At 41.5% G+C, this 25,106-nt stretch overlaps 1 protein-coding gene across 1 annotated transcript in view; it reads left to right on the top strand.

Moving 5' to 3' along the window:
- Positions 1–25,106, top strand: part of LOC105200957 (regulating synaptic membrane exocytosis protein 2) — a 71,395-nt gene that overhangs the window by 27,043 nt on the left and 19,246 nt on the right. Inside the window, exons 6-18 of the mRNA XM_026130186.2 lie at positions 8,945–9,164; positions 10,708–10,900; positions 15,109–15,319; positions 15,898–16,155; positions 16,909–16,932; positions 18,105–18,369; positions 18,730–18,996; positions 19,291–19,464; positions 21,666–21,695; positions 23,088–23,229; positions 23,522–23,682; positions 23,771–23,940; positions 24,119–24,350. Coding sequence (XP_025985971.2) covers positions 8,945–9,164; positions 10,708–10,900; positions 15,109–15,319; positions 15,898–16,155; positions 16,909–16,932; positions 18,105–18,369; positions 18,730–18,996; positions 19,291–19,464; positions 21,666–21,695; positions 23,088–23,229; positions 23,522–23,682; positions 23,771–23,940; positions 24,119–24,350 — 2,347 coding nt within the window. The remainder of the gene's footprint in view (positions 1–8,944; positions 9,165–10,707; positions 10,901–15,108; positions 15,320–15,897; positions 16,156–16,908; positions 16,933–18,104; positions 18,370–18,729; positions 18,997–19,290; positions 19,465–21,665; positions 21,696–23,087; positions 23,230–23,521; positions 23,683–23,770; positions 23,941–24,118; positions 24,351–25,106) is intronic.

Here is a 25,106-nt window from a genome sequence, read left to right as displayed (position 1 = left end):
AATCCACGATTGGTACACCGCGATCGTGTATCGCGTCCCGCGTCCGTCGCGTCGATGTGTCCCGCGGGAATTCTCAGGTTCTGCCCTCCCGGTCTCGCCGTTGCATTGATCCTTGGCATCCTCTCGCCCCTCGCCCATCCATCCTTCCAACCCTCTCTCGCGCCCCTGTTTGCTCCTCTCTCTTTCCCACCCTCCCACCCTTTCGCCCTTCGCCGCGGTCTTCCTATTTCCCCGTCCCTCTTCTTCTTGGTACCTCGCTACGCCCACACGCTGGCCGTGACGTCACGCGGCCAGCACGTGGGCGAATTCAAACATCTGCCCCCTTCTTCGTTTCTGAATAGTCTTCGACCTCTAACCGGCCAGGACTTTGGTCAGAAAAAAAAGGCCCGTCAAGGCTCAAAGACTCAGTGCTCTCCTCGTCCCATCGAATGATTATCTTGGAGATCATTCCTCCTCCCAGCACCTGAATTTACGAGTGCACTTCTGACCCTTCGCCTCGTTAGCGCGAACCGATTTATCACTTGCCTCCTCTGATTTCGAAAGACAATTCCCTACGTTTGAAGGCGCACACAATACCGATGCACAATAAAATCAAACAGTTTCGCGGCTTTGCTTTTGAAGTGAACTCGACTATAACTTCGGGCTCTGCGCAACAACGTAAATTTAAATTCTTTTTTTTTTCAAAAAAAATGGAAAGAAAATAAATCGTCGGCAAAACGGGGTTACAAAATGTCATCGAGAGCACAATGAAGATCACGTGAACCTACACTCGTCCACTACTACCCCCTCTCCACGCGGCTCGTTACTTATGAACGGAGGCTGGAGAAACTTTGACATTTTCCCTACCTCGGGGCGACGAGAAAACTGCGTGTCGCGCTTTTCGAATCGACCGACGGGAACATCGCGTCGCTCGTTACACCATTTTTTTTACTTCCTTCCTTCCTTCGCGTTTCATAGCGCGGTTCCAATGGGAGTTCACGGGTTAATTTGTCCGCGCAACGACCATTTTCCATGATTGATCGCCCGCGTGACAAACGAGAGAGTACTGTACTCGCGATAACCGTAATTATATTAGCGTTGGCAGCAGCGTTCTATGCGCCGCGGCAGTTTTTTTTTTTTTTCTTGTGCCACATATCCACGCGGCACAACAGCCTCGAACCTTCCCTCTCGAGGAGGGAAGAGAGAGAGGAGGAGGCTGGACGGTCTCGTATAAATTTAATCCGAAGGCATTGCAATTTGACGGTCGGACGAACAAGGCTTCGGCGCCGCGCCGTACTCGTCTTACTTATTTTTCTTTTGTTTATACCTAGGGTTTTGTTTATACACGGAGCCCTCGCTCGCTCGTAAATCTGGCGCAGCGCGCACATCGTGATTAGCTTCTACGTAGGAATCAAGAAACTCTGCTGCATCATCTCTATCGTGAAAAAATAGTTATAGCCGGTACGATAATTGCGTGAGATTAAATCGATCGTAACTGCGCGCTTTCATGCTCTAACGATATTGCGTATGTTGCATGCCATTTAAAATACGTCGAATACACGTTTTAAGCGCGCGGCTCTTTTAATTCAATTAGTTTATGGAAAAAGCGTTCGGTTAATGCACAATACGTCTGAAGGACGGAATCAAGGAAGGAGATCGTGAGCCCGTATAATACTACCTCCCTATGGAAAATAAATGAGATTGCCTCCTCGCGCAAACTAAAATGAGACGTCAGCGGTGGCGCAACGATTTATTATATAGGTAGTTATAAATTCATGTAAATGCGCAAACATGTGGGCGCGGAGTGCATACGCATATACGCGCCTACCGTGTATCCGGCGATGCAAATAGTTAAAGCAGCCTCCGCTAGATTTTGCAGAGCGTATTGGCTTTGAGAGCTTCCCGTCCTCATCCCTTTCTCCCTCTGCCCTCGCCCATCCCCCGAGATATCCACGTTTATTTCTGTCGAAGGAGACACAGTAGGCCGACTGTCTGTGTATACGTCGCTAGGTGATATTTCCTCTTGATCGTTGCGCGATAGCTCGGGAATAAACACGGGGGCCGGAATCAAGCGGTCGCTACTCCGCAGAAACTGGCGACTGTAGACTTACGCGTATCAAAGACACGCATCGCGCCACTCCGTAGTGACGCACGGTCTGCTTTCAATAAAAATGCCAATAATAGCTGTAATGCGGACCGACAGTCTCGGTGTTTTTTTTTTTTTTTAATATTTTTTTCTCGACGAAATGACACACGGTAAACTCTGCGGAAACGCGTGCGAGGAGTCTTGATTAAGTCTATTTTAATTACCGAGTCTATATTAATCCGTATTGGCAATTTATATAACTGAAAAATGTATTTAATTGATATATTAATGGAAAAAAATGTCATCAACTCTTCGATTACACATGTGAGTTTGACGCGTCCGAGGCAGAGTAACATCTACTCGTAAACGAAAAACAATTAAATCTGTTTATCTGTGGCTTTTTCATCTCTAAAAAGAAATCTGGGAGAGTTGCCAAATACGTACCACTTAAGCTATTTTTTATTATATTCACATTTGGTACTGTTTTGGATGCAACGTTTAAAATTGTAGCTTCAGACATTTATTATTACGTGCACAACAAAAAACTTTTTAGTAATAACAAATCAGTTTGTTATAAGCTTTTCTACATGCTGCGAAAGGAGTGATTTAGATAACCGGTTATCTAAAGCGTTTTCGAAAATATCGAATTTATAATTAAAGTAATTAAATTTATCAGAACTCATTAATTAATATTTATTAATAATTTATCAAAAAAACGATAAAATATTCAATAATTAATAAATAACAATAATGAAAAGGTAAAACAACAAAATAAAACTGACTTGAATTTATTTTGCAACTGACATATCCATAGCAATTACTAGTATTAATCTTATTATACATTAGAATCATTTTTTTTATAGTAAAAGTGGAGATACAAATTAGGAAACTTGATAGAATTTATAAAAATATGATTTAATTTTTATAATTGTAAATATGTGTATACCATGAATGTAAAATATTCTACAACAAAAGCCTTCTCTCTCTTTTATAAAAATATAACAATTCAAAATAAAATTGCATAATTACGTTACTATCAGCTGTAAGTTGATGAAAAATTTACATCAAATGTACCTGATTTTTCTAAAATGTACAAAACAAAATAAAATTTTTTTAAACATTTATCTACATTATTTTTTGTTTATTTTATATTTTTGTTACTAAATGCTGTCTATACAAAGTAAAAATATAAAGTATTGAATAGATACGCTTTAGGAGATCGGTACATATTCAGCAACTTTTCTCTAGATGGTAGAAGAGATTCAAAGCCCTATTACGAAAAACTAAGTAAGCTAAATATCTCGCATAAATACTTGTCAGATCTACATGTGGCTTTTTTTCTATAAGTAAATTTTGTTATTTATGAAAAATGTTTTTAAAACATTTTTTAATATTTTGACAATTTTGAAATCGTCGTTTTCCTATTTAGCTACTGCCAACAAAACCGGACAAAATTCGTTATTCAATTCAAAGTGTATTAAAAATAAAATAATGTTTATCAATAATCAGTGTTTATCAGAATAAAATCTTCAAGTACAATGTTAACAAATGTTTCATAAATTTTTTCAGATTTTTTCGAATACTTTAAGAAATACTAGAAAAAATAGCAGTCATCGCATTATGTGAAGAAAAGAAACCCTACTAGGAAAAATAGCGTTTGATGTGACAGGGAACACCTGCATGTGTGCTAGAGAAAGCATTGAAAAAACGTGTGTAATCGAAGGATCAAGATTCCCCGCTCTTCCGCGTTTCGATCGAAAATATATAGCACTTCTTATTTCTTTTGTATATTAATTGTCTTCATTATGAATATAAAACAAACTTTTGAACAACAAACTACAAGATAAAAGAGAAAGAACACAAAGTGCATTGGATGATCGATTACACGCCCAGTGGCGAGATTAACAGCCGGTTTCGCACATCCACCATTAATTTCGATCTTAATTTAACCGATTATCTGCCTTTTTGCGGTTTTTGATTCCTAAGGAGTCAGAGTAAAGCTAGAGTTGACCAAGGTGGTAAAACTGGCCACGAAGCATCTGGCCGTAACAAACGTTCGAGACGAGATGAGGTATATCTAGCCGAACATTCTTCATTCTGAAAAGTCTGATGAACGGAAACGATTGCGTGCAGCAATCGTAAGTTGAGGCCGAGTAACAACGAGTGATCATATGTGAGAATCGCTTTAAACGCGTACGACGCGCGAGAGAAGCGACGGGTTAGCCCGACGGTGGTGTTGTTGCTCCCATTCGTAGATGCACAATACAATTAGTGAATAGAGAATTAGTTTGTAGAAGCGAGGTAAGTTACGTGTGCTCATATGTTACACGGGCGATCGCCCGTTTCAACAGGGACCCAACGGAGAATTCAAACCCAAAGAGAGAGAGAGAGAGAGAGAGAGAAGAGAGTGAGACACGTGTCTTTTCGCACGGACAGCAGGGGATGGGAAAAGAAGGAGAGATATTTGCAGGGCAAATTAATTGTCAAGAGAAACGTTTGCCGCACGATCGATGCGGCGGCCGGCGGTAATCCACTTCTCGTCTGGTCTCTAAGTAATCTCTTCTCCACCGTCCGTATTCTCGCGTTCTACGTTTTCCTCAGCGTCGCGCCGTCGGGAATCAACGCTAATAAAGATTTCCAGCAGTCGAGCACCTGCGCGCGCGAAACCGCAATCCCGGAGCGAATAATCCGCCTCCGACACCGCGCTGATAGCGCGACTCGATGCCGACAGTGACACGCTTAAACGCGGCTGTAATAATCTAAAAGTCTCGCTCTCGCGCCGTTTATCGATCACACCTCACCGGCGAGATAGCGCGAACGGAGGTAGGTAGGTAGGTACTCGGCGTTTTGAGTTTACCCAATTTCGTTATCTCGGTAATGAGTCTTCGTCGGCGCGGTTTTTATCCATGCCTTTCGCGCGCCCGAACTTTCGCAGCTCAGCGAAATTTTTTCACGAGAAATAGGAGCGTAAACGAGATACCGCCGCCGCCGCCGCCACCACGACGACGACGACGACGACGACGACGTGGAAGTGGGCGGTAAGGCGGCGCCGGGAACGGGGTGGTAAAATCTTGGAGTGATTTATACGCGGTGAGTCGGTGTCATCTAACTTTTAAATTAAGATTCTCTGCACTTTTCCCCGACGCGTGACTCCCTCCTTCAGTTTCGCCGCAACGACATCTGCTACCACACCGCTCGCGTCCTGCCGCGCGCACACTTCTTCTTCTATTTATTACCCACGCGAGCACCCATCTCTCTCTCGGTGCCGGGTAGAAAATGCCACGCTCGCGTCGCCAGGTACCCGCGGATGCGTGACTACCAACCGCCTACTCTGAACGCCCATCGACACGGTCGTTCTCAGCCGTCGGACGGGGGAGGGACGCTGCCATCCCCTCGCTTTGCGTTCGCGTATCGAGAACGACGCGGACGACGTCTTTTATGCGGGTCGTTACTTTCGCGACGGAGGAAATACGCGAATACGCGACGTAAAAGTGTCCCCTCCTCTTACTCGAGCTCATTGATACTCTTACCTCGCGGTCTCGCGGTTATACGATTTACGACAGCGCGGAAACGTGGAAATTACAAGTTCGCTTTTCTCGAACACCTCGAGCATGAAATTTTCGTAGTCCAGACTGATTCCATTGTTACGCGTTTTCGCGCGATTGTCAATGGAGAAGCGCGGGGTCCTCTCCAGCGTCGTCACAGCGACGTCCCTCTCTCGCCTTTTATCGTCTCTCGTTATGTCGTAATGTCGAGATCGCATTGACACACGGATATCAAATGCACATCGCCGCGCGGAACGCGAATATGTAGGTGTCGTTGAATGATATAAGGATGCTCTCTCGTGGCGATCGTATTACCAATTTGTTAGTTTTACGAACTGCGAATCTCTTCTCTCTCTTTTTTCTTTTTTTTTTTTTTTTATGTCGCGCTCGTCGCCTACGCGCCGACAATATATACGCGTACAGCGAGACTTCTTCTCCCCAGCGTCCCTTTTATACGCTCCTCGATCTGAAAACATATCCTTCTTTTGCGTGCGATTTTTTAATATTTAATCATGACAAAATTAATGGTGCGTTTCTTTCAGCGAGAGAAATTGTCTGCGAATAACGCAGCGACTTGCGCAGCACCTGTCTGACGTCAGAGAATCATTCGCATCTCGTGGCGTTCTCGTAGTATGGTTGTAAAATATACATACCGCTCGCGGTAAATTCAGAATCGTTGAATTCAGCGAACACGCTTCCGTATTTTTATTTTGTGCGATATATTTTTATTCACGGAGAGGATCGACCATGTGTATTATACAACTCGGTGAATATTACAAAAGTGCGTAAATTTACTGGAACGTTTGTAATTTCATTGGTCAAAGTCTAGTGAATCTATTTTACTTTTGTAATTCTCGCTCTTACACGATACACAGTTGAGCCCCCGATGTTCAACAGCTTGTACCTTCGTGACTGTCATTCAGTCTTCTTACTTGCGCGTCTTGTGTTTAGAAACACCGAGCACGAAATCTTGCACAGATATCCCCGTATTTCCGGTATCGCATCGGTACCCTGAATGTATGCAACCTATATATGTAATTTATATGCTATATGTATATATTTCATATACATATGCATACATATATATATATGAAAGCAATTTATTTCCGATGAGCCACAACCGCCAAGCATATTATTTCGATGATTAGCAATAAGTCAAACAGTATGTTGCAATGTGTAGTTAAAGGGAGATCGGCTTTTAGGGCAAAAGCCGCCGCCACTAGGGATGACTTCCAGGGGTACGCGGGAGAAGGCGACAGACAGATTGAATCGGCAATTCCCCGCGGTACTTAAATAATTTTATTACGTAAAAATACAAAGCAAATCATCTTTCGCTATATATTGATCGCTACACATATATCTAATTGTATGTATACTTACATATACATATATATAATATGTATATCTGTGCGTATGCGTGTGCATGTGTGTGTACGTATCTGCCGAACGGTCGTGCGTATCGAGTAGGGATCGATAAGCTGTTTCTCTGTTCTGGTTTATCTGACTCGTGGCTCGATTACGCGTACGTTATATGTTATTTTTTTTCCCCGTCCCTCCCCCTTTCTTCCGCATTCTCCCTTTGCGTTGCGCTCTTCGCGTGGAGCTTGATAACTTTTTTAAAATTCCGCGGTGTTTGTCCCGCTAATCCAACTTCAGGATTAAACTTCATTGGGAACATACCGTCCATACTTAATTGTGTTTAGGTTTCTCTTTTGTGTATTGTCCTTGCACTTTGCGAAGAGAATTATCTTTCCGCTCCCTCGGAGGCACGTTTATGTTAACATTACCGCGAGAACAATGCGAGGATGTGTATATACAGTAAAAAAAAAAGAAAGAAAAGAAAAGAAAAGGAAACAGAAAAAAGAAAATAGCGAGTTTTTCTACGAGAAAAATCCTCGTCCGTGACTCGCACGTCACGCGATGCGACCGATCGGCAGAGAATTGTAATAGACTTTATTTGTTCTACTTTGGACGGCTATGAATCGTGCACAGGTATATTTTTATCTACACTTCACTCAAAAATATATACGCGTACACACATACCCGTACAACTCCCACAAATATCTCCGCATTCTCGAGATCTTCCGTTCGCTCGCATACACACATTACTTAGATATCCACGTATAGATCCGTAGGTACTTTTCACCAACCTCGGGGGGATGATGACGTTGCAGCGACGAAATTTTACGTTTTTGAGACTGGAGTTGGGACTGTGTTTCGCGTGTCTCATTTTCCTTTTTGCATTAAGTTTTTGAATAGTGCTCGTCTTTGGCGTTCGTACGGTGAGCGTTTTCGAGGTGAGCGTTTTCGAGACTTTTCTTAAATTTCAAGAGAAAATAGTGATAACGATGTTTTGTTTTGAAAATACCGATGTAGCGTATTTTCTTACAGATATTACAGGTATAATTTAATTTATATGAATTTGACCCTACGGAGGCCAAGTTTGTATCTATTTTTTTTTCTGTGCGATAACTTTTCATGTGTTTCTATTTCCGTCCGGTTTGTTTTTTGTATAAACGAATCAAAAGTCTGCTGTGTCTACCATTAGAATCCCGCTGTCACCCCAAAAAAATAAAAAGCGTCTCTCAATGCGGAACTTTAGACATTTCACCAAGAAAAAAAAACGAGCTGTAACTACCATAATGCACGTACGCGCACACGTACACACACAACCACACGATCCCTGCACAAATTTACGCATATAGTCGTAACCTTTTAGCGTCTCTCGCCAATCGTATGCCAGTCGTAGGCGGATTCAGACGTACCGGTTCTACTTAACGCTTCTCAGACGTCGTCTATCGCACATTTATCGCGGGCAAGCTTGCACCGCTGCCTTATCTCGTTTCCGTTAGGTATACCGCCACACACAAAACGCAGCAGCTGACACGCACACGAAGCTGACACGCGAATGAAAGAGGGGGAAAAAAAAAAAACACCATGAAGGGCAGGAATGCGAGACGTCGCAGGAAGGTGCATTCGACTCGAGATAACGACAGGATTAATCCCCTCTCCCCAGACATTGTAACAATTTCGTTTTCGATGCGTAGATCAACGCGATCGCCGAAAAACGAAACTCCATGCGAGTTCCATAAGGGACGCGTGCGCAGAGAGAAGATCTCGAAGGAAGACCGCGAGAGGATACGCTCTTTCCTCTCTAGAGAGGCGCGGGAGAGAGAATCGTCGTAGTTAGAATTAAGAGTTTGCAATACAGTAAAAAAAAAAATAAATAAATAAAAAATAAAAAAAAGAAAAGAAAATCCGCGCACGCTCGTAGAGGAGTGATAAAGAAAAGGAAGGAGAAAGAAAAACACGAAACGTTTTGGATCTACTGTAGGGAAGGGGTACTACCAGCACGCGGGAGGTCCGAAATCAATGTCCAGTGGTGGGCGTAGGCACAACGGATCCCACAATGGGCACCACGGGTCGGGCGCGGGCATGACGGCCGCGGAGCATAACGGCCACCATCCACCGCGAGAGCCGCGAAAAGAAGAGAGCACTCTCGTCAGACGGAGCTTCCGAAGGTGCGGCGACGAGTGGCGCGCCGATAGTAGGAGGTGCGTTTCAAGGAGGCTGACGATTGTGTGCGCCGCTTTTTCCTCTCTCACTTTTTCGCCGTAAAAGCGCGTCGCGTTTCACCGGTATAGCGCGAAATGCTCGTTCGACAAAATATCGTCGAGGGGATCCCCCTATCGTACAAGTTTAACGTTGCGAGACGACTTGTTTCCAGTTTGCCGCAACTCGGGGAGAATGTGCCATTATTTCTGAAGGATGCGCGAAAGACGCGACCATTGTTCGTCGTTGGTTTTTTATATTAAAAAATTCTATTTAAGGAGATCCCGAAGTCTGTTCTGTTTTTTTTTTACAGATTTGGAAATTCTAGAATTAAAATATATGCTTTAATAAATGTCTGTAGTATGGACTTTATGCAAGAATGTTTTTTTAATTCAGATCTTTCTTTGTCATTTCTTGAGATATATCCAGAGTTGTCGAATCGTGACAATATTTGTTCGATGTAAAAGCTCTACGAAATTGGAGTCTCCAAACACGTCTCCAAGATTACGCGAAGAACGTCGGGCTTTTAGAATTAGATCTGGACGCCTAATTCAATACGAAAAGCTTACAATTTGAATTAAAATTTATCCGCATGTGTGCGTGCGATATTGATGTAGTAGTATGTAACAACATACTCTTATTTCGTAAACTCTACGTATACATTGTAAATCGTTGTTTAGTCGATAAAATTCATGACTTCAGCATCTCCTTAAACTCCGTTGAGGTTGAAAATAATTACCTGTATTATTGAAATTATAATGCAATCTCGCGTGCTTTATTTAATAACTTTTTCACATGATAAACTTTTACAATTGGGGATCTTCTCACCGTTACACTTTACAAAATTAACTAAATACGTATCGAAAAGACAAAGATATTCGAATCGGGACATATATTCGGCTTGAACAAGAAACGGAAATGATAACGTAAAAGAATCTGCGTCGTTGGTTAAGGAAAGATAATAATATATTTATTTATTTTGTCGTATGTCTCGTAAAAAAATATTTTTATTGCGTGCGTACTGTAATTAAAGCACGATAAATTAAAACTTGATTCGTTTCAATAAAATATCTGGTATATAATCAAAATTTTGTCGAAAAGGGCACTGAATATTTTAATTTATCGTTATCGTACTAGTTTCCACTTTTAAATTAAACATAAACTAATTTAAAGCACGTTTGCGTTTTTATAATACTATGTGAAACGACCAAAACTCCTCTGGCCGTGTTCGCATTCGAGTTTACAATATCGCGAAGTTTAATCGAAGCATATCGGAAACGGAAATGTTGAAAGCGAGTTCTTGACCAACGATCGCAGAAACAATGTACGACGAACGAATCGCTTGGGCGAAGCATAAACCGACAGCATATGCGCGGGCCGTGTTGTCGATCGTGGCGGATCACACTTCGAGCTCGACTACTCGGTTGGACCGAATCGCGAATCGGAATCGCGGCGACGCGATACGACAAGACAGACACTCACACACACACAGGCACCAAATACCCATCCGTTCTCGTGTCTCTGTGTATGTGGCGTGTCCATCAGGTTCACGGAGAGAAGGGGGAAAAAGACAGTGCGTTTTGACGGTGGGACCAATGTCGGCGGCTCTCAGGAGGAGGAATGGTCTTGGGAGGCCGATCGGCAGGGTAGCCAAGACAGCGCGACCAAAGACTCCGGGATAGACACTTCTAGCACCTTCACGAGCAGTGAAGACAGCAACAGGGGCGATCTGCCCAAGGTACGGGGCCTGGTTACGAGCGAGTAACGTCAACCGGCTCGTAAAAGCAAAAAAAAATAAAAAATAAAAAATAAAATAATATAAAAAGTAAAAAGAAAATGCTAGAGAACGCTTCTCGAGTTGTAGCGAGTTGTAGATCGGAGTCGATCTGTTGATCGGTGATGTAGAAGGCGGAGTCCCACACACGCGCGAGAATAGACAAGAGTTTAGGAACAAATTTCGTATTCGCCGGTGGATCGAGTAAAAGGGGTTTTTTCAGCAGCGCTTTTTGTTGCACGATCGCGACACCGATCGGGACCATAGATAAAAACGGTTTTGCTTCATCGTGGCAATGATCACTCTCTTCCGCGCGCGATCTACTCCAATCGCCGCGCCAATCGCGGCGGATCCGAAATGGAATACGTCGTCCAAAGTGGAATTACGGTTGTTTTCTTTCTCGCTCCTAGCTTCGATAGCGTAGCGAAGAGGTGCATTGGAGAGGTGGCTTGCTAATTGATGTAATTAGCGTGCAGCACTTGTAATTAGTTACTTTCGGATTACAATGTGTACCGTGTGCCAGGAGAGCCGAAGTTTCAGGGAGTGGAGAATTGCGCAATTGATCGCATTGCGACCACTGATACCGATCGCTGTACGAACCGAGAGAGATATATAATATATATTTATTACACACGCCGTAACTATTACGAAATTACTGCTTGAACGTTTGAGTTTTTTTTTTCTTCCCATCTGTGCTGACAGGAGAGAGAACCTCTTTTGCTCGATTAACCCTAAACTTCGTGCTTCAAGGCTTGTGTGCTTGTGTTCGTTTTTTTATATCGAGATTCGTTTGTATGATTTACATCGGCTTTCTTTGTACAACTTACAGCGTTGATATAAAATTCAAGCTTATTTGGATTCTCCCGAAGCTGAAATCACGGACTATCGCTCACTTTCGAGTCGACCAGTTGACTCAGTTTATCAACAATATTAACGTTGTTAGTTATTTGCAAAAAAAAAACATTGGAATTAATAAAAACACATGATTTTTTTATTGACCACACGGTATTCCGTGAATTCAGAAGTTTTAAGTAGAAAGTCGTCTTTTGTATTTTCTCTTACGTCAGGCTTCTTTCGATTCCATTTCATCGTGCCTCTTTTGCCTACAATTTACCGTAATTTTCCTCGAGTTTCGCAATGACTTAGATTTAATAGCGACGAAGAAGATTTATGTACTTTTAAATAATGAATATAATTTCTGACACATTCATTTCTCTTTTACGCCACTTCCAAGTTTAAGTACGGCCGTCCAATTAAGTTTTCGCAAGTTATACGTTACATAATGTAAAACATATAAGAAGTTGCAGATAATTTGATTCAATACTTGGCGCGTAAGCTCTTCTGTAAATATCTAGAAGTGGGAGAAAATGGCGTTTAGTATTACATAAAATCCATTTTTGCTATTTTTACTCGCCAGTTTAATGTAAGCGTATGTGTCTGTGTGTGTGTTTAATTGGTATTTTGTGAGCGTGAGATTCGTTCACAATAGAAGAACGTTCTGAATAAACGAATCAATAGACTCTGCAAATAACAAAAGCGGATAATAAATACTAATCACGATTTAATTATAGATTACTGCAAACTTTCTTCCGTTATAAAAAAATATAGGCTATTCCCATCGGTATCTAAAACGAAGCCAAATTATACAATCGATTACGAATACTTCAATGGAAATGATGATTCGATCTGATATTTATTTTGTCGGAATTAGCAAAAATTTGTAACGTTGATCGATACTTCCAATATCTTCCAAACATTACAGCGTTATAAAACTTGATTTCTTCGCAATTGTGAACAAATAAATGAAGATTTATACCGTTTTGAAAGCACATTATTCGAAAAAACATGCAGATAATTATATAAGTATTATGCTAACTAATTATCCGGAAAATGGACTTTACGACTGCAATTCTGGCAGATGTCGATTCGAGCATTTTCGCAAAGTTTATGTTCAAATGGGCGAAATATTGCGTGCACGGCTCATAGTTCGATATACGAAGGAGATAGGCTGTGGGGGTCGCGGTCCAATTATACGAAGCAAATAACCAAGATTAAATTCCCAGGGTAAACGGTCGGCAATCGGGTAATTTATCTGGCAACTTACGTATCTCTTGAAGCAACTCGATCGGGATCAATCTTTTTCACTCCTATTTTCCAAACAAGTCACGTAACCCGAGGCTTGCTTCTATTTTCTCGGGGGCAAAAGTGGAAACTGATTGCGATGCGTAAAGACAAAAACGTGGAAACTAAACAACGTCGAGCGCGATTGGTTTCTACCAGACGAATCAAAAGAGGGGAGAAGGGGGGAGTACGGGGGACTTGACGATGCGGGGGAATTAATTCGCGCGATTGCGCCCGATCGATAATAGTGTCGCGTCCCGGCAGCTCATATTCGATAAAAGTGCATCGCGATGTTGTCCCTCTGTCGACCGGGTACTTAGAAAATTTCGCGTGTTTTTTTTCGCCAGGCGAATCGCTGGTTCAAAACAATCCAATTAAAGAATTGGCGAAGTTGCCAGTTTTCGTAAGGAGAGCGTGTCTGTTTCATAATTAATCAAATTGGATCGCGGCCAAAGGATATCGCGACTGGCGAGGCTTGACGACCTCGTTAGTTGTCGTCGATCGACTCTAAAGGATTTTTTTTTATAATATCTCCTCAATTATTACGATTTCCGAGCGGTTAGCTGTTGTACAAATGAAAGAGGTTCGTACTACTGTTTAATCGCGAGCGAGAAGTAGCTTAATTGCCGTCTGGCATACAATCCTGCCAGCTCTGCGGTTCGAATACATCTGACGGGAAATTCGGATTTTCAACTTGCATTGTAACACGATTATAAAAGCATCGTTATTATAACGATTAAAATTACTTAAAATATTTCACTGGCGTAAAAGTAGAAATGGATTACAAAAACATGCAGTTGATCCGCGAAAATTTATGGCCTTTTGAGAATACGTGATCAATCGTGTAGACTGACCATTCTAATTTTCCAGCAATGTCCAAGCAGGATTAATGCTGTTATTAAACCCCGCTACAGTGAAAAGACGTGAACGGTAATAACTTTTTACGGATAAAAATTTGAATTAAAATTCTGTCTTACGAGGACCTTTCTGTGAATTATCGCGCGTTAAATGTCGAGAAGCTCAACGTTCGATAGGATAGAAGCCGAGAAAAAAAAAGAGGCGACCCCTCTCCCTAAAGTAGATCCACCTGGTGAATCGTGTCGTTCTCAGATATACATCACGCTCAGGATTTTTACGCAATATTACGCATATTGACGACTCACGCAGTGTTGTTTGCATGCCTGCAATACATGTATGTATACTTTGTCGGGAACCTTCGAACATTGAAAATTTGACAGGTGCGGGATGCATGCAGTATGTACAGAATGCCCTACTTATTGCAATATTTGTTACAAGACACGCATGTATCGCATGAAGCAGTAGCTACTATTCGCTTTTATATTACATGTTACAACAGCGCGCGTTGCTTGTCGCTCTTAAATATTCCGATATGCCTAGCTCGCCGAAGGCAGCCGCCTTCTTCGTTGGGAGGATACCAGCAGGCTTTTCGTAAAAGATGAGGACTCGTGCTTTTATTTGCCGGAAGCAGTTTGTTTCAGATATTCAATTAAGAATTGATCTCTTTATATTTTCGACATTTATGCGCAACTTGCCCAAGTGTATCCTCTCAAGTTTTACGCTAATTTAAAAACTATACAATACCTTTTATGCTCAAGTAGTGCACTTCCCGCGCAAGAGAAATGTATTGCTGCAAGAGGCAAGGCATTTCTCAGTAGTATTTGTAAACTGATATAATTATGTTGTAATTGTCTTCTATAAGTTGTATTTTAATTGATAAATATAGATCAATAATGGAAATACGTCAGGATACTGGAAACCGAACAAAATTATATACGAGTTACATTATCGTACAAATAACATGAGTTTTTAGATTGATTTGTGACTAATTACTTTCACAATGAAACAACTGTATATTATATAATTATATCGTACTGGTTCTTCATTTAATGTGGCAAAAATTTCTTTTTTTTCTTTATTACTACATTTTTTATTAAGATCCAGAATTTCGACGTACACTCCATATATTGTTAATGGTTAATGAAGGCATGGCACCCATTATCAGTAAAAGAAATACTGTCCGCGCTCCGTAGCATCCATTATCCTGGCAAGTGAGCGAGGACGGTCAGAAGATCATCGGCCACATGGTTTTGCGAAAATCGGCCGGCTCCGCCGGAAGCTGTAGTAGTATACTCGGACTAAAAGTTGTCGGTGGCAAGCTATTGGAAGATGGTTCCATGGGTGCTCTGATCGAGAAGGTGAAAAAGGGTAGCACGGCGGACGTAGAAGGTCAACTTAGACCCGGTAAGAAGATTACAAAGTTTGGCTCAAGCAATTCGGAGAATTTTCAAGTCGTTCAAGTTGTGAGCATTACCGCGCATTTATTACGAACGAAGTGCAAAATATGAAGTTTATATGATGATAAACATTACGGGATACATTGCAAAATATTTTTGCGGCTATGCTTGAGATTGTAAATTATAAATTATAAATTTATTTGTAAATAAGAAATTAATTATCGGTGAATGGAAAAATTTTTGAATGAATATATCGTCAATTGTCATTACATTGATCAAATAATAAAATTCCAAGAAAATTTGCATAAAGTTTAGCTCATTTGTTGAGAATCGGAAAAGATAAGTTATATGCCTTCAATTTTTGACCGCGATATAACAGCATATCCGATCGTGTTTATTAATAAAAGAGCTGTGCCGTGTCACGAAAATTCCGTCGTGGTAATTCGCGCTTTCAGCTTCGATGCCTTGAAAACGGACGGCTTGTCGACAGCGCTCGTAACAATCGCGAGCAAGCCGTTTCAATTCTCACAACCGTCTATAAGAACGAATCGGACGACGCTCGACGATTCCCTGCGGCTGTTTCAGGTGACGAGGTGATCGCGTGGAATGGGAGGTCCCTTCAAGGCAAGAGCTTCCGGGAGGTTTACGACATCATCACCGAGTCGAGGATGGAGCCGCAGATTGAGCTCGTAGTTGAGAGAAAGTTGTCGTCGACGACAACGGGCATGGCGCTTGCAGGACCGGGCCCGTCGACGCCCATAGCATCCAGAAGAATCGTTGCACAGAGCCAATGGAGACAGAAACACGAGACCATCTCCGGGCCTCCGACGCCGCATCACAAAGGTAACTATGCACACACAGCACGCTCCGTTTCCGACCTTTCGACTTGATTTCGCTTCTGTGTATCACAAATGTGATCTAGATTATTTTATCACCGACTCGTTTCGTTCAGACGAAATCGAAATATATACATATCACTTTTTTTTTCGTACAACTCTAAATATATTTACCATCGATTTGGTAATATTGTAGTCGTGCATGGGCTTATAGTACCGAGCGTTATATTTTAATAAATATCATGGACGCTGAGAGAAAAATCTTATTCGTATGTACATACGAATGGTGATTGTACGAATTAAAGGGATGAAATAGATTATTTTAGGTAGATTGGCTTTCATTCTTCTCAGGATGTCGGAGTTTGGATGTAGCACCAAAGAGTTAGAAAAGACTGTGTTAGGAAGATGCGTTGTTCAAAGCTGAATGCGATTATTAGAGGATCAGAAGTACTTCATTTGAAATGCACTCGTATCTTTCTTTTTTGTTGAACAAAGAAAAAAAATAATTAACGTAGTTATCGCGTAGTGCTGAAAAGTAGCACGCGTAATACCTAATGATAATTCAGCAATTTTGAAAGACGGAAAAGTTGATAATTAATTATTCCGACTGATGAAATATTTATCGATGTCAATTAAATCCCATTAAACGTAAAAATGGCGCATCGCGCTTCTCGTTACTAACACTACTTTACTCGCATAAGTATACGTGCGTCGGAAGCAACGCTATTGCCACGGATTACATGATTTTTTCGCATTTCAGGTCTTAAGAAAACTTTACTATGGGGTAGGCCTCAGACAACTCTCTTTAAAAATCACTTTCAGTGTTTCTTGCCTGTATCATTAGCCTTTTATCTCCGTTTATCGACCCGGCCGTTTCGCGAGATTTTGCTTTCAAATCTCAACAAACGGGACCGAAGTCATAATTTCGATGCTACGACAGGACGTATGGCGCAGCAACGAAAATTAATTTATTATTTATTCTGCCTTGAGTATTACCATCGATGTTTAATACGTAGATGTAGATCGTAGTGCTATTGCACCTCTCCTCCTCCCTCCGCTAAAAGAGCACCGTTGTCTAGGTTATAGTCTTATGGGAGCAACAACTATATTATATGTATATACAAGATATATAAAGATGCCGATAATATATTATATATATAAATCCCTCATATCGTGCTTCCTCTCTACTTGTAACAAATCACGAATACCTCGTGTAATCCTCATGGATAAGTGTAAATTTGCTGTATTCGCTGTCTGTTACCTCCACTATATATCGATCTAACATTATTATCATAATAACTCCCCTCATTCCTTTCGTGGCTCGTTGTCACGGATTTCCGTGATTGTGAGAACTCGTGCATGCGGACCTCACTTCTTCGAAAGACGTGGGTGTTTCCAGAACCGTTCAGAAATAGTTTATCGATTTTGCAACATCCCCGGGGGTTCGATGACGCTGTGAGATAGAACTTGGTTTTCGCATCTATAATTTCGCACACTCAAAGTACCCGGTCGACGCGGAGACCTCTCGAACAGACGTCTAACAGACATTCCAATCTTTCAGATACTACTTTGGGCGTCTCGAAGATAACTTTTTCAATCTTTCTCTGTCTCATTTGAGTATTTATACCCAATGCATATCGTATAAACGCGAATTGTAACATATTCACTGCCAACAATACGAGCGCCGCATCATCGGCTGACGAATGGCAATGAATGTGTTACGCGTAATAAAAGCATGAAAATTTGTTCATCCATTGGATCATTTCCGAATTTCTTCTTCTTCTTGTTCTTCTTCTTCTTCTTCTTCTTCTTCATTTATCGTCGTCTTTCACTTCTATTCGTTATTTTCCACACGATGACGAATCTCGCGCGTACCCTCTCTCCTCGTGAATCGCTGCAAGATCGCAGATACGGAAACAAATTATATCCTAGTCGAAGCTGCACGATCACTTGCAGAATTGTACGACGCGAGGCGTGAGAAACCCTCGGTTTTAGTGACGTCGCCTGGCTCGCCGGACCTGCACGCCCAAGGACGCGGCCGACACTCCCGACATCCGACCGGAAATGCGAACGTGGGCGGTAGCATCCAAGTGAAGCTGGGCTACGATCTCGTGGGACTTCAACTGATCGTCACGATAATATGCGCCTCGGGTCTCACGCCAAAAAGCAACGGCCAACCTAGAAATCCTTACGCCAAAGTTTTTCTGCTTCCTGATAAAAGGTAAGTGAATTACCGTATTTGATAGTGCTCGATGATAATACTTTCGATCGATTAACAATTTCGTGGAAATAAGTACGCGTAAAACCTCTGCGTAAACGTAGATGTTCATTTGTAATTCAAATAATATAAAAGTGAAACCAATACGTTTGAGTTAGGAGCGCGTAGAAAAATTTAAGTATTAGCAAGATGTAAGAAAATTAACATTTTTTATTCCTTACTGTTTATGTTATTCTACGTGCCACTAGTTTTAATATTAAACAATGTGGCTCATGTTGTTTTAACTTAATTGTCGGCTAATCTTTCGAATGCTTTTAAAATTTTATACATCCTTTTTCATTTATTCTATAAATGTCCCCGTAGCGAAAAATCGAAACGACGTACGAAGACTGTGGCGAACACGAACGACCCGAACACGAACGACCCGAGATGGAATCAGACTTTCGTTTACAATGGAGTCAGACGTTCGGAGCTGAAGAAGAGAGCATTGGAGATTACGGTCTGGGACTACGCTAGGTACGAGGCGAACGATTTCCTCGGCGAGACTGTCCTGGAATTGGCAGTATGTCTCCTGGACGAGGAACCAGAATGGCATTCTCTGACCGCTCACGGAGAGCACCGGCACGTCAGGTATGAATCCCACTCGCGGATGCTAGTAGTTCCAATGCCAATGCTAAAAGCGATCAAATAAATACCACGCATCGATACGAATTTCTTGCGGAATGTTTGACAATGTTCTCATGTTATACCTCGTTCTGCGTAAAGTGTGACGTAACATTATACAGTGGCTTACCTCGTGGGCCTATGCGCTTCAAGTCAAACAGAAGTCCGTATTCTTTGATATTCTTGTTTCTAAACGGGATAGAAATAATGTCGCGTGACACTGTCTATGACTAAGACAATTAACTGCTTTTTACTCCTCAGGCATTACCAAGATTCTGAAGATATGATAGATTGTCATCTCAGTCCACCGTCGACCACCTCGAGATTAAGTGACTCCGACACCTCAGAGTGCGACATTACGGATTACGACGTGTCGAGAGAACAAAGAAGAACAGCTGACGGTGCCAGCATAAGCAGTATCGGCAGTTCTTCTAGGTAAGGCCTTCTCTTAAAATTTCCGTAGTACATATATATAAATCTCCCGGTCTAACGAAAAAGAGTATATTGAAACCACCGGAAAAATCAGCCGACTCAATTATAGCTTAGGATATATGCGTTGAATACTGCATAATTCGTCATACATAAATCGAAACGTTTATGCGAAAATTACTAGATATCGCGACGGGTTAGTTGAGATAAATTAATACTTTGTACACTATTGAGAATTAAATGTGGCAGTTATCAAAATGCGTTACTATCAGCACACTTGATCGGTAGAAATCGCGTTACTAATTTGGCAGAGTTGCTGCCCCGACTTAAGATCAACTTACAAATCTCATAACTACTATTGCGTTGCGTAATAGTTGTTCCTTGCATTGCGGTCTTTATTACACAAGGATACATTATTTCGATACAGAGTATTTTCCGGCAAGAATTTCTTCCGGGAATTTCTTAGAATCAGACACTGATTCAGTCTGTGATTAGGAAGAATTTTATATGATGAGAAAAATGCAAGATAAAGGAGTCTTCATCAATTTTCTTTATCGTTTTGATTTATCTTTATCGATCATATGTCGTAAAGTTATTATAAAATTGATTTTTGATATTTAAAAATAGTTTCTATGAAATTTTAGAAACGGCTCCGATAATAAAATTTTCTTTCTTTCTTACACAACTTTCTTACTGAAGCGTGAACCAAACGCAGGTGGCAATAGAGACAAGTGCGAACATGTGAAATAGATAATTGCGAACAAAAGTTTAAAAAAAAAAGACAAGACTTCAACGGGAGGAGCCAATCGTAAGAAAGAGAGAGGGTAAAGGCCAAGTTATAAAACTGGGCAACAAGCCAATTGACATAGCCAGTTGGCCCGCGACCGTTGCTAGCTCCGGAAGTCAGCCTTAAACTCGTATCCACATTAATATTCCGACGATGATGTCCGATCGTTATTTCTGAGTACAAAGTGATTTTTGTGTCGTAGTTTTCAAGTATCTATTTATGTGCAAACGAAAGAAGTGATAGTTCACAACAAAAGAAATTGAGACAAGAAGACAACAGTCTACAGTGTCAATCATTTAGTGGTAATGAACTGTTTTTAAAATCAAACAGCTGTTCAGTTAATCAGAAAAATATCAGAGAATAAAAAGTTAATGTACACGCTGTTGCAATAAATTATTCAGTTGCAATTATTCAAAAAATGTGAAACCCGTGAAACCACCATCGGCGCGAACGTTCAGTTATCAACAACGAAATTTACAGCATAATAAAATTTGCGTGATATCGCGACATTTATAACTCCCATATACTTGGCAAGTAAATTTCTCGAAATTGTTCCAACGACGCATCTTGCTCTCGCTTTAAAGATAGCTTGCCCGTAAATTTTTTTTTCTCCATTGGCGGTACACGAGGCAAATCGAATCAATGTAGCGGATTCAGTGAACACGTAGGCTATCTTCGATAGGCTTGGCAGGTAGAGTGACAGAAATGGGGAATAAGCCGAGATACTATCCGGCATCGCTCTGCACTTCTTTTATACGAAACATCTTCGAGGTGCAAAGTGCGGACGCGTTCTATCCCTAAAGCGCGTATTAGCCATGTGCCCTCCCCCGAATAACTGAAACACAATTCCAGTCTGCTCCGAGAGCGACGGACACCCTGCATACACACTTAAATATTAACCTTCGATATCGTTTAATAAGATTATTCGAAAAGGTTTCGCCAGTTATATTAACATATCCATCGTCGTTAAACCAAGCTGGCGGCACTAACACGATGAACAATGTGTACGTTTCGATAAAAAATTTTTATTACAATTCTACGCGAGTACGAACGCGTATTATTTAATGGCGAAGATACGGATAGTTCTTCTGTTCCATCGCGAATACACGTACGGGCATTAGTTTATAAAAGAAATTTACATCCGTAATGTCGTTCAAGTTTTATGCTATTGTTTCTCTTCGCGATTCCCTGAGCATCGCCGGAATACAAAAGATATTACGCGTCTATAGAAGACTGCGGTCGAAAACACGTTTCTCCCAGTTTATATTGACACGCATAAACGCGGATAAAATGTTTTATCGTTAAAATATATGACCTGTGGAGAGAGATAAGAAACATTAAACAATAACGCGTCGGCCGCGACCGCGCCGCCGCTCACTGATTTTGATTTTAATCGTGTGCTTTGTGATTTATTTTTTAGGTTTCATAATATGCCGTCAAATTATAAGCGGTACGGCCATTACAATTTCTATCTTCTCCTCTTTCACGAATCACGCAGTCACACGTCTTGCATCCTCACCGCTAGGTTCCAATATGTATTGCGCGTAGATCAGTCAGTTAGTCATGCCGACGAGCCGGAGATGTAATAGGGACGAGACAACGGGACGTGTACTGACGTGATCACATAGCTAATTTAATTTAAGAACGGACAACAAAGGCATCGAGAAACCTTCATTTCACGAGAATGTTACTTCCAAGCGTAAATGGGGAGAAAGTGTCCTCTCTTTTATCTTTTCCGGGAGGCGAAAGAAACAACGACTGTGTTACGGACGTCATCGATGACGGGAAACACCGCTATCGGCATCTCAAACGCAAATCTCCAATGTCATTTGTACTTTTCCACGCGCGATACCGCAAGTCGGTAAATATTGCAATGCACAACGTTTCGGTGTTACAAAATTTTCGGAATATAATTTCTACCCCTTTGTCTTCGTTCTTCGTCGAGGCGCGCAAACATAGTGAAAATAAACGACAAGATATCAAGTGCGAATATTTAGCGGACCGCCATCCATGTAGGCACTTTAGACGTCATGCTGTCATTGCTTCTTGCATATACGCATATTATATTAGATGCGACAAGACATGGCTTCTAGAATGCTTAGTGCATTGCAGTGCATCGGCCGGGGTGGATTGAGTCACTCGAAGCTTTGACTGCAATTTGTCCGATTTCCGTGACTGTTCTTATCTATTGACACGTTGCTTTTTGTTGCCAAAAATGGTGAAAGTTATATATATCTCTGAATTTCCTAACTTACATATCTCGCACGGTCGTCCTTTTTCGACGTGCAATACTTGTACGCAATACTTGGCACTCATCGGACGCACTCACACACGGTGTATTCTTAATTTATGACAAGTCTCACCTCCTTTTTTTTGTCGCGCGTACTCTCATTTTTGGCAACGAAAGGAGTCCGCGACAACACGAAAGAGAACGCTCGACTGCATTGCCGAGTAACTTGGAGCTGCTTCGCGCCAAATTAGGAGATATGCATTCGCAGTTTGCGATCTGAGGAGTCGAACCGAGCTCACGCTTTGTATTTTATGCGCCAAAATATGTGTGAAAAAAAATTAAAAGAGGAAAGATAGTTTTAACGAGAATTTTGAAGGACGAGGATTTTGCTTTTTATTTTTACTTCAACGTTTCGGCTCCGTCTTCGGTGCTGCGTAGCTCATTTTGCTCCTAGCGTTCTGAACATCTTGTCTGCTTCCCCACCATCCTGGCCGCATGCATTTTGAGATTAGCGCGAGATCACAGCACTCGCCTCATTTAACTTGTAAGGCACGCAGCATTCACTGATTGATAAAAAAAAATGAACGCATGCTGGAGCAGCCACTATTCTAGCCCGCCGCCGGAGAGGGAACTCTACGTCGATGGCGAGCATCGGAGTCGAAGAGATATGTCACCTCAGGGACGCAAAAGGGCAGCCCTAATGATTTCTCGTGACCAGCCTGCTTCTATTTCGAGTTACCAGACATATCGTAAGGTAAGTGTTCAAGAACGGTTTGATTTTAATTTTGATCTGCGCACCGATCGCAGAGGTGCTTAAAATCGAGCGTTTAGAAATTACAAAAGGATGAGAGTGCATTCAAACATTGATCTGAATTTTTTTAACTGATGTGAATTTTTTTTAAAATGATTCACGAAAATTAATCGATGATTATGCGAATAAAAAGAAGAAAAATTATGGATACTCTATAATTGCATGAGACATCGATGTACAGTTATTAAATAACGTTTATCAAAGTGTATTGTACATTATTAAATACGTATCGCAGGACGAGTTCCATCGGGGAATGATGGGTCACAGGTCTCACAGCGCGGCACCTATGGACTCTCCGAGTGTCAGATACCGAGGAAGGTCTCAAAGTCCCACCGGTCATCGTTCCTTGTCTCCACCCGAGCATAGATCCATTCCATACTATATACATACGACGAGGTATAAAATGTCATGGCGAAACTCTTTGACATTGACTAGATTGTCACGCTTGTAGGAACTGCATCAGTGAACTTGTGCTTTTATTTAGATTCGGTTCAAGATCGGCGACCGCCACACCTACTGGATCGCCGAAGAAGCGTCAGCTACCTCAAATTCCGGCAGCTTTGAAGGAAAGAGTCGCGCAAGATTTTGAAGAACGAGCAAGATTCATGAGACATCGCAACAGACCGTCGATATACAGGAGCACGGGTATGGGAGGTGAGTTTCGACGTTTTCTATCGGAAAAATTGTTGATAGAATGAATACTAACAAATATTTTAGCATAATAACTAATATATCATTTATTCTCTCGATGAATAAACTAACTTTAATCTTTTTATACTTTTTATAAACTTTTTATTATTGTATTTTGAATAATTGATTAATTTATTATCAGGCTGGGAGAAGCATTACAGCGGCCTTTCGGACTCGGATCTTCCTTCAATCGGACACGATCCATTGACGTTACATAGTCACGCTCACAGAATGCACAGGTCGAGGAGAGGGCATTTAAGTCCCGACAAAGATGTACTCGGCGATCTTGGAGATTCTGACATGGAGAGCATAGCTTCGGTAACGAGCAGTGCCTTTAGTACGCAATCGGAACGACCACGTGGATCGAGACTAATGTGAGTATAGTTTTATAATTAAATTTCTCCGTTATTCTACCATACGGACCACCTCGCGTTGCGGCAGTCAATGTGCAAAGCAACGCAGATTCAAGAGAATATCCCGTTAGGAAGGAGGATCTGAGCATCGGGTGTGCTGTCTTATAGCATATATCGCTGTAACATTATATATCGTTATACTTTTGAACTTTTATGTGTCACAATACGTTAAAATCGATAACTTGAAGAACTCAACTAGCACACTCATCGGCTCAACCTCTTGAGTCAAGGAAAATCCCTGGATTAAATGGACATTGTTAACTAAATGGATATCCCGTAGTTGCACTTTTTCACATCCTGCTTGTGTATGTGTCAAGTCTTCCAATATCCTTCCCCGTCTTCTTTACAGAGCGATTAGATTGCACTTCCTATGCACCGTGTCAATGTCCATTTAATTAGTGTCCCATTCTATGAAAGCAGGGATCAGTGCGTGGCGTTGGTCGAACGGTTAGGTAGTTTGTGTCTCGTCGCGTCATATAAAAGAAGAAGAAGCATTGCTAAGTACATCGATCGCCGCGTGTCTCTTCTGAAATGCCGACCCGTTGTTCTCGGCGAATCGACAGAGTCAAGTTCTGAGATGTTAATGACCGATATGCGTTCGATCGATCGCGAACGCGCGGTTAAGTAGAAAAAAAAAAGAAAAAAAAGGAGCAATGAAAAGATGAAAAGCGGAATGGGCTCACCTTTTGGTTGTGTTTCCATAAGAGCGCTAAACTC

The sequence above is a fragment of the Solenopsis invicta genome, chromosome 8 (genome assembly GCF_016802725.1).
Source record: "Solenopsis invicta isolate M01_SB chromosome 8, UNIL_Sinv_3.0, whole genome shotgun sequence".
In the NCBI taxonomy this organism is placed as follows: domain Eukaryota; kingdom Metazoa; phylum Arthropoda; class Insecta; order Hymenoptera; family Formicidae; genus Solenopsis; species Solenopsis invicta.
This window is presented reverse-complemented; position numbering and strand designations above follow the sequence as displayed.